The sequence below is a fragment of the Diadema setosum genome, chromosome 16 (assembly GCF_964275005.1).
Source record: "Diadema setosum chromosome 16, eeDiaSeto1, whole genome shotgun sequence".
Lineage (NCBI taxonomy): Eukaryota > Metazoa > Echinodermata > Echinoidea > Diadematoida > Diadematidae > Diadema > Diadema setosum.
In genome coordinates, this window is record NC_092700.1 from 1,351,949 (window position 1) to 1,364,939 (window position 12,991).

Sequence of the window (12,991 nt, forward strand, 5' to 3'; positions counted from 1 at the left end):
GCAATATTCCATTTTGTGGTGATACCATTCAAAGTAGCATTGTTTGTTTTGACAGTGATAAATATAAGTGGTTTGCTCTCTCTTTCTCTCTGATTCTATCTCTTTCTCTCCTTCACACACATACAGAACTACTTAACACAGAAATACAAGTTACACACACACACACGATTGTTTTTGATTTTGTTTTTGTTTTGTTTTTCTATAAAGTGTTCTGTGTTAGTCTAAAGAACCAGAATCTAACAGCTTGCTGTGATAACTATTGTGGTAGTGAACCATTATTTTGTTTAGCATGTGTGTGATTCACAAAGATCTTTCTTTTAATGTGGATGATGTTGCATCATTAATCTTTGGTTTGTGTGTTAACGATATGATAGAAGTTGCCTTAAGTATGTTTAATTAAAAAAAAAGCACACACACACACATATGGTCTTAATAATGATAATAGTAATAATAATAGTGAGACTCTTATAAAGTGCTCATTTCTACCTAAAAAAGATACTCATGGTGCTATACATAGAACAGAGTACATATTGTGTCACGTTAAACAGCATCACAGAAAATGATAAGACAATAAACCAACAAACAATATATACGTACACATATACATACAGGTATGGTCAATTTAAATTGAAAATATATGTCTTGAGATTCTTTTTGAAACCATCAATGGAAGATGCTTCTCTAAGAGATTTTGGTAGGCCATTCCATAGTTTTGGGCCCATATATGAAAAAGCCCGATCCCCCCAATTATGCTTCATTCGAGGTACCTGTAATTTTAGCAAGTTTGATGAACGGAGATTACGTGGTGGTTGGTGAAGATGAAGAGTATTTTGAAAGTAGACAGTAGTGCATTCATCCATGGTGTAGTACAAAAATTTCAACTAGCTCATTATTTTTGGCAATATCTGTCTATTCATTGGCTAGCATGCTAATGGTAATTTTATTTCCTGGTATAAATCCACAAATTAACTTATCAATATTAAGATTTCAGTGTAATCCATTTTTGATTACTTCATTAAAATAAGTTTGATTAAGCTCAAATTTTCTTCATCATGAAGACATGAGGCCCTAAATGCATTAAACTTTTATATTTTTTTTTTGTTTACTCAAAACAATTATAAATTGACTAATACGTGGATGTTATCACTTCATGCTCCCTGAATATGAAGTTAATTTTGAACCTTATCTCAAAAGATAATAGCCCAATGCTGATACTGAATGCTACTCATATCAAACAACATTAATGTCCAGGGCCCCTTTTTATCAAAAGATAAAATTGATTATAAATTTTCTTACCACACAAGCTGCCATAGACTTATGATAGATATCAACTATATAGCAGTTATAACTCTTCATAAAACAGGGCCTTGATGAGTTTGACATTTTTCTGAATCTTTATTGGCCTTCTTCGAGATATCAAAAAAATAGATGAACTAATTGTATTTGTTGGTCAGTTCCCTGTGTTGTGATGCATTTCACAACACTGACGATTCCACAAATTTTTATGTGCCATAACAACTACAATGCAATAACCAGTCAGCTGTGAGTATTTGAGTTGTTGTCAAGGCAACCATTCTTTTTTTATTTCAACTTACAATGAGTGCAGTCATTTTTTAGGAAACAGGCTCGCAGCCTTGTTAGCAGACTGATGCAGTGATTCCAATGCGAGATGCAGGTAATGGAGTCACATCCGGAGCTTTCTACCATGAGACAGGGAATCATGGGTGCCTCAGTGATTATCGTTTGCTAGTGATTGGGTCTTATTGTTCCATGGAATCTATAACAATGGCTGCATTCATAATTCTTTCTTTCAGTGAAATGGACAGTGAACCATGAACCATGTTTTCTTCTCGTGGGACTACATAATACATTTTCCCAACAGGTGTGTTGACTCGACCCGTTTCTTTTTTTTTCTGCTCTGTGTGTGCATTTTCCCCGCCTACGTTCTCAACCTTTGTAACAGGAACAGCTGCTTTAGTCCCATCTATTACTGCATATGTTGCTTTTCATGTGTAAATGGCAACATTATTCTTTAATACTGATGTGATAGCAATTGTACGTGGGGATGAAGTTCAGTCAGTTATGGAATAAAGCGCGTGGCAAGCAAAGAGATATTGCTGATCGATGGTTGAGTTTGGAGACTGGGTTTTAATTGATTATAACTGAGATACTGTTCTTGCTTTATCTTAGGGAAAATGTTTTGACAGTATATCAATGCAAGTATATGTTTTTGTATAAGACATACTTTTTGCGAAGCTCAGACATGGTTTTCCTCATGTATCTAATAAATGAATCTTTACTATACTTGGTTTAGCTGAGGCTTATGGCTTTGTTTCAGAACTTCAGGAGTGTGTGAATGTGCTCAGTACTCATCTTACAATGTATGTCTTGATAAAGAATGTATCATATAAAGTTATCTAGTACACATTCAGAATATTTTGAAATCTTTCATAGAATCTGGTAGATTTCCTTCGTGAGTCTGCAGTATTTAGCAATTTACAAACTTTTATGATCAGAAATGGAATGGTCAAATTCTTGTCTTTGGGAAGAATTACAGCTTCATACCTGGTAGAAGTGAAAAGGAATTCTGATGTAGGGCAAAAATATTGAACAGATTTTGTGTATTTCTTTTTTTTTACTTGACTTGATATTGGAAACTACCATTCAATGCATTTTTATCCCTTTTGGAAACTAGTTTTAGTTTGCCTTTGCATCAAACATGGAATGGCTTATGGTCGTTTACTGCAACTGACTGACAAATTGTCCTATACATCAATGTACGCAAGCTCTAATTATTTAGCATCATCAGATATGCGAACTTTCAATGGTATTCAGTAATGGTTGGACATAATAAAAAACATGGCCATACATACTTGGGTTGGAATCTCGGAGCACTATGCCTATGATTTTGCTGTCATGGCTACTGCTAAAACACTTAATAATTAATGCATGCTGATTAACGTCAATGTAGGGAAATTTGTCAGTCAATTGCAATTAAAAGAACTTGACAATAATTCATTAATTTAAACATTTTCACTGAATGTCGTGAAGATCCTACACAACACATGTTTTGATATGCTGTCTTTTTTATGAACTGTAATTCTTTGTGTCTTTTTTTAATCTTTGGTCATGCATTTTGAGGAGTGTTGTTCTCATAGGTTATTGATATGACTGCACCTTGCTGTTGATTTTCAATGGAAACCTCAAAAGAACACAAATGTAGCCATTTTGACTGCTGAGTGCTTCAACTGATTCACATGTGCCTACATCTCTGCATTGGTTATTTTGTGTCATAAGATTGGAAGAATAAGGTGGGACGTGATCTCATTTGAAATTCATGTAAAATCGGCTGGTGGTAACCAAGCCTGGTTGCCATGGCAACCAGTAACACACATGACCCGCTAGAGTGGTGAATAACAATATTAGTCAGGAGGTTATTCAAGGTAGGATGTAGAAACCAGACATCTTTAATCCCCTTTGTAGTCTCCCAGACTCAAACTGCACACTTATGTGGCCAGTGGTTTTAGGTGTGCCAGAACATAAATGTTTCACACGATTCTTACGCCAGGAGTATATAAAGTCACTTTATTTCACAGTAACATTGACTGGCTGTATAATCTCCAGATTCAAATTACTTCTCACTGTCATATTTTTCAGTGTTTTATATAATAACATTGTACATTCCAACAAGAATCATATCTAATAATTTAACAGTTCAATGTAGTAGACTTCATTTTGAAGACAGTTTTAATCTGAAATTTTCCCTAGACATTTACATCTTGTAAAGAACAAATGTGTAGAATTCCAAGAAGAAGGTAATCAAATCAAGTATTTGGATACATTTTTATCACATTTATGTGTTGTCTGAACTTTTTCATGCCACTCCTTAACTTCATGTTGTAGACCCCTTGTCTGAACACGCATGTATTAATCTCTAGATCTAACAACATTCTGCTTTTGAATTAACTTACTGTAATATGGTCAATAAAGCATAACACACATAAAGCATAACACACAGCAAATCCCTTACAGAACTTCTTAAACACCAAAAAACAAAAACAAAAACAAAAACAAAACCAAACAAACCAAAAACCAAACACGACAACAACCGTTTATCTGGAGAGAGGGAATGCAGTGTAGATTCTGTTGGTTTTTTTTGTATTGAAGTGATATAATGTTTACTTTAATGGACGTATCAGATATCCTGGCAAACAATGATTTGGCGTCACATAGGGTGCGTTTATCAATTCACTTCTGGCACAGAATTAAGGTTCCAATCAAACTTTTCAGGGAGTTTCAGCAGTTGATAAACACAAAACTGTTTTGATTATGGGGTTAGAAACGCGTTTCTGAACCCCCCCCCCACCCACCCCCCCCCCCCCCAAAAAAAAAGAAAGAAAAAAAAAAAAAAAAAGCCAGAACTGCGTTTTTGTAGAGTTGATAAAAAATGATATGCAGAGTCATTTTGAAATGTGTTTATTTTTGGCTCGGACCTGCCCACACCGACCACTGCCAACTACAAGCCTCCGCTCCTTGGGTCAAACATGCAGTGGAGCTGCGCCTACACGTAGTGACAAGGCCTTCCAAACGGCTCATGACAGACTCGATAAATGCAAAAACACGAGAAACGTGATCCGAAAGACGTTTGCAAATTTGCCTTCTGATAGTGGGTATTAAAATGTGTTTCAAACATGGGAAAGTTGATAAATGCAGCCATACATACAGTATTAAATAAGAATCGTGTAAAATATTATTACACACTATGGTTCATGTGTGGTTACAAGCGACTACCAGGATTATTTGCCAGCAGATTTCTGTGCAAAAAGGTGTGACTAACTGTAGAGACTTCTCTATTGTGTGTGATTGGTTTCCATGGTATTTTAAGAACTAGGTGTTAATCTTGCTCTAAATGTCACCATCTTAATTGCATTGCTGTATTATCTTGAAAGGAAGCCATGTATAGGATTGAACCAGCGTTTTGTGTTGGGTATTCTGTGATGCACATTCGTGGCTGAATGATGTGAGAATATGAGATAGAACTTCTCATCATTGATTGGATTGCGTGGGTGCACATTGCTGCATCTCATTCAATGATCTCTGACCTTCTGTCTTCTCTACATATAAATGAAGTAATATACATGGAGTGGTGGTTTCATCCCCTGGTCTGTGGCCCCACACTGGGATTCAGCCTTATCATGATATCTTGCATGACAGCGCTTCTCTTGCTATCACACACCGTATATCACACCTTACATCAAACTGTTACAGACTTGATGAGAAATCCCTAGCACATACAAGAAAAAGATAGACATCGTGGACCCACTGCATAAAAGTTACAATTATGGTAGCTTTGCCATCCAGTGGTAACTTCCATAAAATTCTTGATTTTGATTGGCTGTTGAGTATTGTTACCATGGTAGTTACCATTGGATGGCAAAATTACCATAATTGTAACTTTTATGCAATGGGTCCCTGATTATCAAGACCATGTGATGATTCCATTCCCCTACCCCCCCCCCCCCCCACCCCCGATACGAAATGTTTACCAGTGATCAGGTATGAAAGAATAGCCAAAACAAAGTTAATTCTATCAGGGGAATTAAGAATGAAACAGTAGAATTTTGTCTTGTGAACTTGGAAGTGAATTAAGCGTGTGTTATCCAGTCATGCACAGCTGTGTACCAGCATTCCAGCCAATAGCATGTACTGATTTTTAAACGGTATCAACTACTGTAAAATCAAGAATATTCGTGGTGTAAAACTTTCGCAGATGGGAGCTGGCAGCTTTTTTTTTTTTTGCACGAAACTTTCGCAAATTGCCATTGGCTCGCAATGCATTGTGTACCAAGAAAAACACGAAAACTTTCATGTGTACAGTTTAGCTTACTTTCGCGAATCTTGGCTTCTTGCAAAAAATTTCAAAAGTGCCATGCATGTTAAATTTCTGATTTTATAGTAATGAGAAAGATAAAAGAGAATTACGAATATCATAGTGATCTGTTTTAATGTGAATGTGAAAATGTTGCCTCTTTTGAATATTTGACAGATGCTCCAGGCCGTCGGCTGAGCCGCAGCGCCGAGAACCTTGCCTCGGGAGGGCGCTCTACAACTTTACCATCAGTGGTCCAGACGGGAAGACCGGCCTCGCCTCAGTTCTCCTCCACCTTCTCCAAAGGTCAGTCTTGACCCTATTCATCCTAGGCCAGCCCCCTTCTCTCGTAGCCCAGCCCCCTTGCCATCTATAATAGTCCAGCCCCCTTCTTATTCTTAGTCCCCAGCCCCTTCCCATCCTTAGTTCAGCTCCCTTCTGACCCTTAGCCCAGCCCCCTCCCAAGTTCAGCCCCCTTCTTAACCTTAGCCCAGGCCCCCCCCCCATCCCATCTTTAGCCCAGCCCCCTCCCATCCTTAGTCCAGCCCCCTTCTTATCCTTAGCTCTGCCCCCTTCACATCTTGAGCTCAGTCCCTTTCCATCCTTGGCCCAGCCCCTTTCACATCCTTGGCCCAGCCCCCCTTCCCATCCTTAGTCCAGCCCACTTCCCATCCCCATTCCAGCACCCTTTCCATCTTTAGCCCATGAATCATGAATGTAGCCCAATTACATTTATTATGTGAGAATATTCTGCGGCACATGTAGAGAAATCAGTCAGTATACCACCATGTGCCTCCATGAATTCAAGTCCAACTCTCTAGCACTGATTTCCCTGATGACCAAGGAAGTGGGAAATGTCTGAATGTGCTGAACTTTGACCTTGTTTCATCCTTTCCCTGCTGCTGGGTAAACATGAATGTTTCCAGCCTGTTGCCACAGACTCCACTGGGAATTTTTTCACCACTTCAGCTTCCTCACACTTTCATTTTTTTTGCTTCTTGATTGGCTCAGAGCAAGAAGGTCGTTACTCCAACCTGAGTTGCATCAAATTTGTGATACAGTCAAACGTGTCTATATATGCCCTCCAAGGGAGACAAAAAAGGGGCCGTTATAGACAGGTGGCTGCTTTAGACAGATTCTTTAACATGCTTTTTCTCTCTGAGGGAATTATTTTTAGTGGTCGTATACGGCAGGTGGTTGCTACAGACAGGTGGTCACTAAGGGACGCGGCCAAAATTATTTTAGTCGAGAAGCTGCAGCGCGCTGCAGGAAGCTGTTCAAAGACGATACGTGCTACAAAAGTGTATTAAGACAGGTTTGACTGTATTGTCATGTAGAGGCTATGCATTCATACACAAACTTTAGATAAATTTCAGTTTACTCTAAAAAATATGACTGCAATATGGGGCGAGGCTCACAATTAATAATCAGTTTATTTTGCAACAGTTAAGGATCCAAAGGCTAGCACACAGGGACGTTTTAATATACACATTGTAAGCCAAAGGAGTGATGAACTGTAAGCTGTCTGATCATCTGAAGTTCAAAAGGTTGCTGATGGTATCAAAAGGGTGCTGATTTAGTTTGCACTCTGTCTGTGTGCTATCAGGCCACAGTCTTGAAATGGTTGGGCATCAGTCCTGTAGTAAGTTCTGAATCCATTCACTATTTGCTGAAAGGACAGAAAATTGGAACTCAATGGTTTTCAGGATATAAATCAATCAAATTGAATATGGGATAATATGTATTGAAAATTTTTTGAAAGCCATTAAATCCCTAATTGCCAACTATTTCATTGCTTGTTATTATAGAGATCTCAACAAACAAAGGCAGCCAGTATTTTTGTTTTTAGTGTCACATTGTGCTATTTTTGTTGCCTGTATTTATAGATTATTTGGCCATTGATACTTTATTTACAAACAGAGAAGAGATGAGTCCTCAAAATAGAAGAAAATACACATCCCTGCCTTGAGGGTGTTCATGAGAAAGGTCAGTTTATGAAATGACTGAATTAGGTCAGGTGACAGTAATCTGAGCTCAATAAATGTCAATCATGATTCATGGACTCTTGAAGACGAGGCACATTAATAGAATGGATTAATCTTATCCCTCTGACAAGACCTTACAGCTTGTATACAAATGTAGTATGCAGGGTAAATATACTGGTATCATTTGATATCTATATAGAGAGATATAGATAGATAGATGGATAGATAGATAGATAGATAGATAGATAGATAGATAGATAGATAGATGGATAGATAGATAGATAGATAGATAGATAGATTTTTGAGATTCAACAGTTCATTGACCGCGCGCACAGTGTGCGTACTATGTAATACATGCGTTGACAGTGACAACGCTCAATGTACATGTACATATGGACACACATGGAAAATGACAACGTTCTTTGCAGACCGAAAATACATGCATGCAGCTCTTTGACGATTTTCCACTTATTTGTTAACAATACAATTCGATAAAAACTTCACAAGTTAGAGCAAGAATTGAAGTCTGATGTACTACAAAAAATAATTGGAAATTATAGACATGAAAGTGTAGCAACCATAAGTCAAAAATGGGTTAACTTCAAACGCAATTTTCTCGAATTGTCATTCTTACGCAAACCTGAGGGATTCGTTGGTTCGTGTGACCGGCGACGGATTGATTGATTTGTAGAATGCATTCATCCCATCCCTGTTACAAGACCTTACAGCTTGTATACAGATGTAGTATGCAGGTTAAATATATTGGAATCATGTGATATCTATATCATGTTATAAATAGATAGATAGATAGATAGATAGATAGATAGATAGATAGATAGATAGAAAGGGAAGGGAGAACATTAAATTACTTTTTCAGCTGATCAGCTTTTAGAGTCATTACAAGAATTACATGTACATATATATTGCAGCTGGCAGGGAACAATTACTTCACTTTCATTTCCTTATGATGCAAATGAAAATGTTATCAAACATTCCCTCTATTTTTTCTCATTACTTGAATACAGTCATCAGTGAGTGGTTGGAGAGTGTTTAGATGGTGAGAAAGAATGAAGGTTGAGGAAGTAGTTTGCCTAGATTCATCCGCCACAAGTTCCTGGTTCAAATCTTGGGGTCAGTTAGTGTTGGCAGAGTTTATAAACACACCTTTCCCTTTCCGTAATTTCTCCTTATGATTGCCAGCTGCTCTGTTGACATTGTGCATAGATGATTTAGGACTTTCCCTTTCTAGTACAATGCGAGTTTTTCAGATATGAAGTAGTACAACAGAAATAAAAACTGTGAGCACAATGGATGCACCTGCTGTATGTGAAGAACAAAGCCATTTCTGAGAAAATGCAGGAATACATATCATAACCCGGAATATCAGAATATTCCCATTTGAATGACACAGGTCTTAAAGAATAATTGATAAAATGTTTTCATTATTCCAGGTTGCTCCTGTGGATTATGGACTATGTCAAAATTTGTGGTGTTTTCCTTTAAATATTTTATCTGTACAAATTGATACAAAGCTGCAAATGGGAGTAAGTCCCATTGTAGATGAAATGACACAAAAGGCATCAAGCTTTATGTGCTATGTGAAAATGTGGTTGTTTTTAGCAGAAGGTGTAATATGTTTATGGGAATATGGATAAAAGCAAAGGTTTTCCATTCCCATATCAAATTGAAGTCAGGTTTTTGGAGTAAAGATGGAATGAATTTCATGTAAAAAGGAAGTCCAGTCATGTGCATTACAACTATTCACCTGCAATCTTTTCTTCAGACGTAGAATATCAGAAATGATTCAAAGATATTCAATACAGTAGGAACTGCCATTACAGCAGAGCATTCTAGGTCCCTCTCTTTTTTCTGTTTCCTTGGTAACAAGCCGTTTCTTCTGCTGTTAACTTTCTGTGTGGTGACGTAGCGAGGAGAATGCAACACTCTGTTTATTTATGTCTTTCCCCAAATTATCCCGGTGCTCATAACATTTACTGTCAGCCAGATATAGTTTGTCATTAATGTTGAGTGCATGTCTGCAAGTCACATGAACACAAATCATGAATTCTGCCCCAAGGTGTCGGCTTCTCCCATAAATGTTCAGATCTCACACCTACCTTTACATGATTCACAGAGAAATGTTACGGAAGAGTACTTTAATTTTTTTTTTTAATTTTTTTTTTTGGGGGGGGGGGTAACTCTGTGAAACAAATATCATCCATGGGCTTGAAATTTTGGTATACAGACAAACTAACTCATTCTACTCAAATCCTGTACCTTCCCCTCTTCATGCTGAACTAACTTCAGGGACTTTGAAATGCAGCCTAGATATTTTACTCTCATATATTATATGTTTTGGTAAATCTATACCAAAACTAATGTAGTCCTTTATACTGTAATGAAAAAAAAAAGTACTTTCAGCCTCAAAATGGAATGTTTGTAGGCAAATCAACCATCAACTACAGCTTCTTAGTTCTTGCCAAAGTGGCATATCTTACATTAACTTTATTATTATTCCCAATTCAATTTAGTTCCTTATTACAACCTAATATAGCTATATGTTTGTCATATTCTGGCCATTGATATGCAGTAGGGAAGCTCAATGACAACACTATTTGATGTAGTGATAGATATACTACTTTGTATGTACACTTATATAGTGTTTTAAAAAGGTCAATATTCAGTCAGAATTTTAGATTCAGTGAACTTCACAGTGACAAAAATATTAATGTAGAACCCTAGTTGTAGTGGTAAATCTATAGCAAAAAGCAGGGGCTTCCCAGTCGGCTGCACACTACAGTTGAATTGTTCTAGTTTTTGTAGAGCTGTGAAATGCACACAGCAGGCCCAGCAGAAAGTAACTGATGCATTCATGAGAAAAAGACGATATTATTCTTTGTGTTTTTATTTCTCTTTTCTAAATGCAGTCATGCATTGTGGTTATCAGGTAGACAAGGACATTCTTCATCCGGGTTAGTAATGTTGACACCTGCAGTGATCCCAATTGTTTCTTTGTTGTAGTATTTTGTGCTCTTTTTATGCAAAAAATAATGCAGGTTTCATGCAATAGAAGTTTAACAGTATTTTAGTCTTCATATCTGTTGCAGGAAAGGTAAAAATATGATTGTACTTTTTTCCACAAAAAGAAAAAAAGATATTTTTTCAGCCCTCAGAATTCAGCAGGACTGCTTATATGAGCATCCCTGCACACCTGCTCAAAGAAAGAAAAAATGTGCGTATCTATGAAAGATTGCCACTCTGAGCTTTATTCAATCTTTGTGTAAAATAGCCTCCTGTGGTATCATACATAGGATTGATCTCTTCAAGGAGAGTGAAACCCAATTATATTCATGATGGAGATTGAGTGAATGCAGCAATAGAAGAAAACATTAATGAAGTTTGAGGAAAATCAGACATTCCATTCAAAACTTATGAATTACTGAAGTTTCATTGTGGCCAACTCTATATAAGGAGACTACAACAGTTCATACCATTACTGCAAAATAAAGGTATTAAAAGATGAAAGAGGATTCAACATATTTTCATTTTTATGCCTCCGCCACGAAGTGGTGCCGGAGGCATTATGTTTTCGGGTTGTCCGTCCGTCCGTACGTACGTCCGTACGTCCGTACGTCCGTCCGCATTCGTTTACGCGATAACTTGAGAAATATTGACTGGAATTTTACCAAACTTGGTCCAAGTATAAAGTATGATGGGGCAATTACTTGATTAGATTTTCGGCTGAAGGTCAAAGGTCAAAGGTCAAGGTCAAATCAAGAAATTGTATCCGTTTACGCGATAACTCAAGACTGGATCGAGCAAATTTCACCAAACTTTGTCCGAGGATGATGTATGATGGGACAATTACATGATTAGTTTTTTTTTGTGAAATCGGACAGAGGTCAAAGGTCAAAGATCAAGGTCAAATCCTAAAATTTATCTGTCTACGTGATAACTCAAAACTGGATTAAGTAGCTTTCACCAAACTTGGTCCAAGGATGATATATGATGGGGCAATTAGTTGAGGAGATTTTAGTGACGTTGGCAAGAGGTCAAAGGTCAAAAGGTCAAGGTCAAATGCAAAAAATGTTGCTATTTCCCCCATATCTATGCAATGCCCGAAGGTATTTTATTGAAACTTAGTGTAGACATGTACTACTGCGTAAAGATTCTCCAGAGAGAGTTTCATGTCATAAGGTCAAAGGTCAAAAGGTCAAAGGTTAGGTGAAAATGTTGCAATTTCACTTTTCTGGCAAATGGTTTAATGTATCTTCATAGAACTTGGTACATACGCATGTACTGACTGGCAGGGATTATCTAGGGAATTTAGGGGTCATGGGTCAGTAGTCAGGGGTCAAAGGTCAAGGTCAACTCCTCAAAATTTTACTGTTTCCCTCATATACTAGTGTATATTCAATGCTTGCATTATAAGTTTTAAAACTTAATATATACATGTTGTATTACCTAATGGAGATTCTCTGGAAATTTCCAGCCAGAAGGTCAAAGGTCAAAGGTTAAGGATCAAAGGTCAGGTTTAAATGAAAAAAAAAATCTATTTTGTACTGTAATTACACTCTTTCTTCATACCTTGAAAATTACTCAGTGCATAAACTTATTACAGGGTCGGTCAGAAGTCAAGTAAAAATCCTCAATTCCTCAAATATGTGTACCTGCACTCTTAGACAATTATAGCAAACCCAGTTTGAGGAAAGTGAACATTCAATACATTTCTGACAAACCTGTCATATCAGTATTTTGCTAGTTATGTGAAACTGTCATCACACATTGTGAAGACATTGTACTATACACCTATTGGGAGAATCATGCATTATGGCGGAGGCATCAGTCGCCATAGCGACATTTCTAGTTCTCATATGTAATGAAGGAGCATTTGACTTTCTGCTTCTCTCAAAAAGCAGAGGGAATAATATTACCCTTAAAATATGTCACCAAAAAGTCAATTAAATGTGTAGGCACTATTTTTCATTAAAAAATGTTATTATTATTATTTTTTTTAATTCTCTAATGTCATTATCCTGCCAGGATGTCACAAATGTTGTAGTCTCCTAATCGAGCGATGGCAGCTCCCAAACTTTATGAATTCACAACTTTTGAACGGACTATTCGATTTTTCCTT

General features: G+C 37.1%; 1 protein-coding gene across 1 annotated transcript in view; it reads left to right on the forward strand.

Moving 5' to 3' along the window:
* Positions 1–12,991, forward strand: part of LOC140239403 (transmembrane and coiled-coil domains protein 2-like) — a 114,794-nt gene that overhangs the window by 25,589 nt on the left and 76,214 nt on the right. Inside the window, exon 2 of the mRNA XM_072319242.1 lies at positions 6,047–6,175. Coding sequence (XP_072175343.1) covers positions 6,047–6,175 — 129 coding nt within the window. The remainder of the gene's footprint in view (positions 1–6,046; positions 6,176–12,991) is intronic.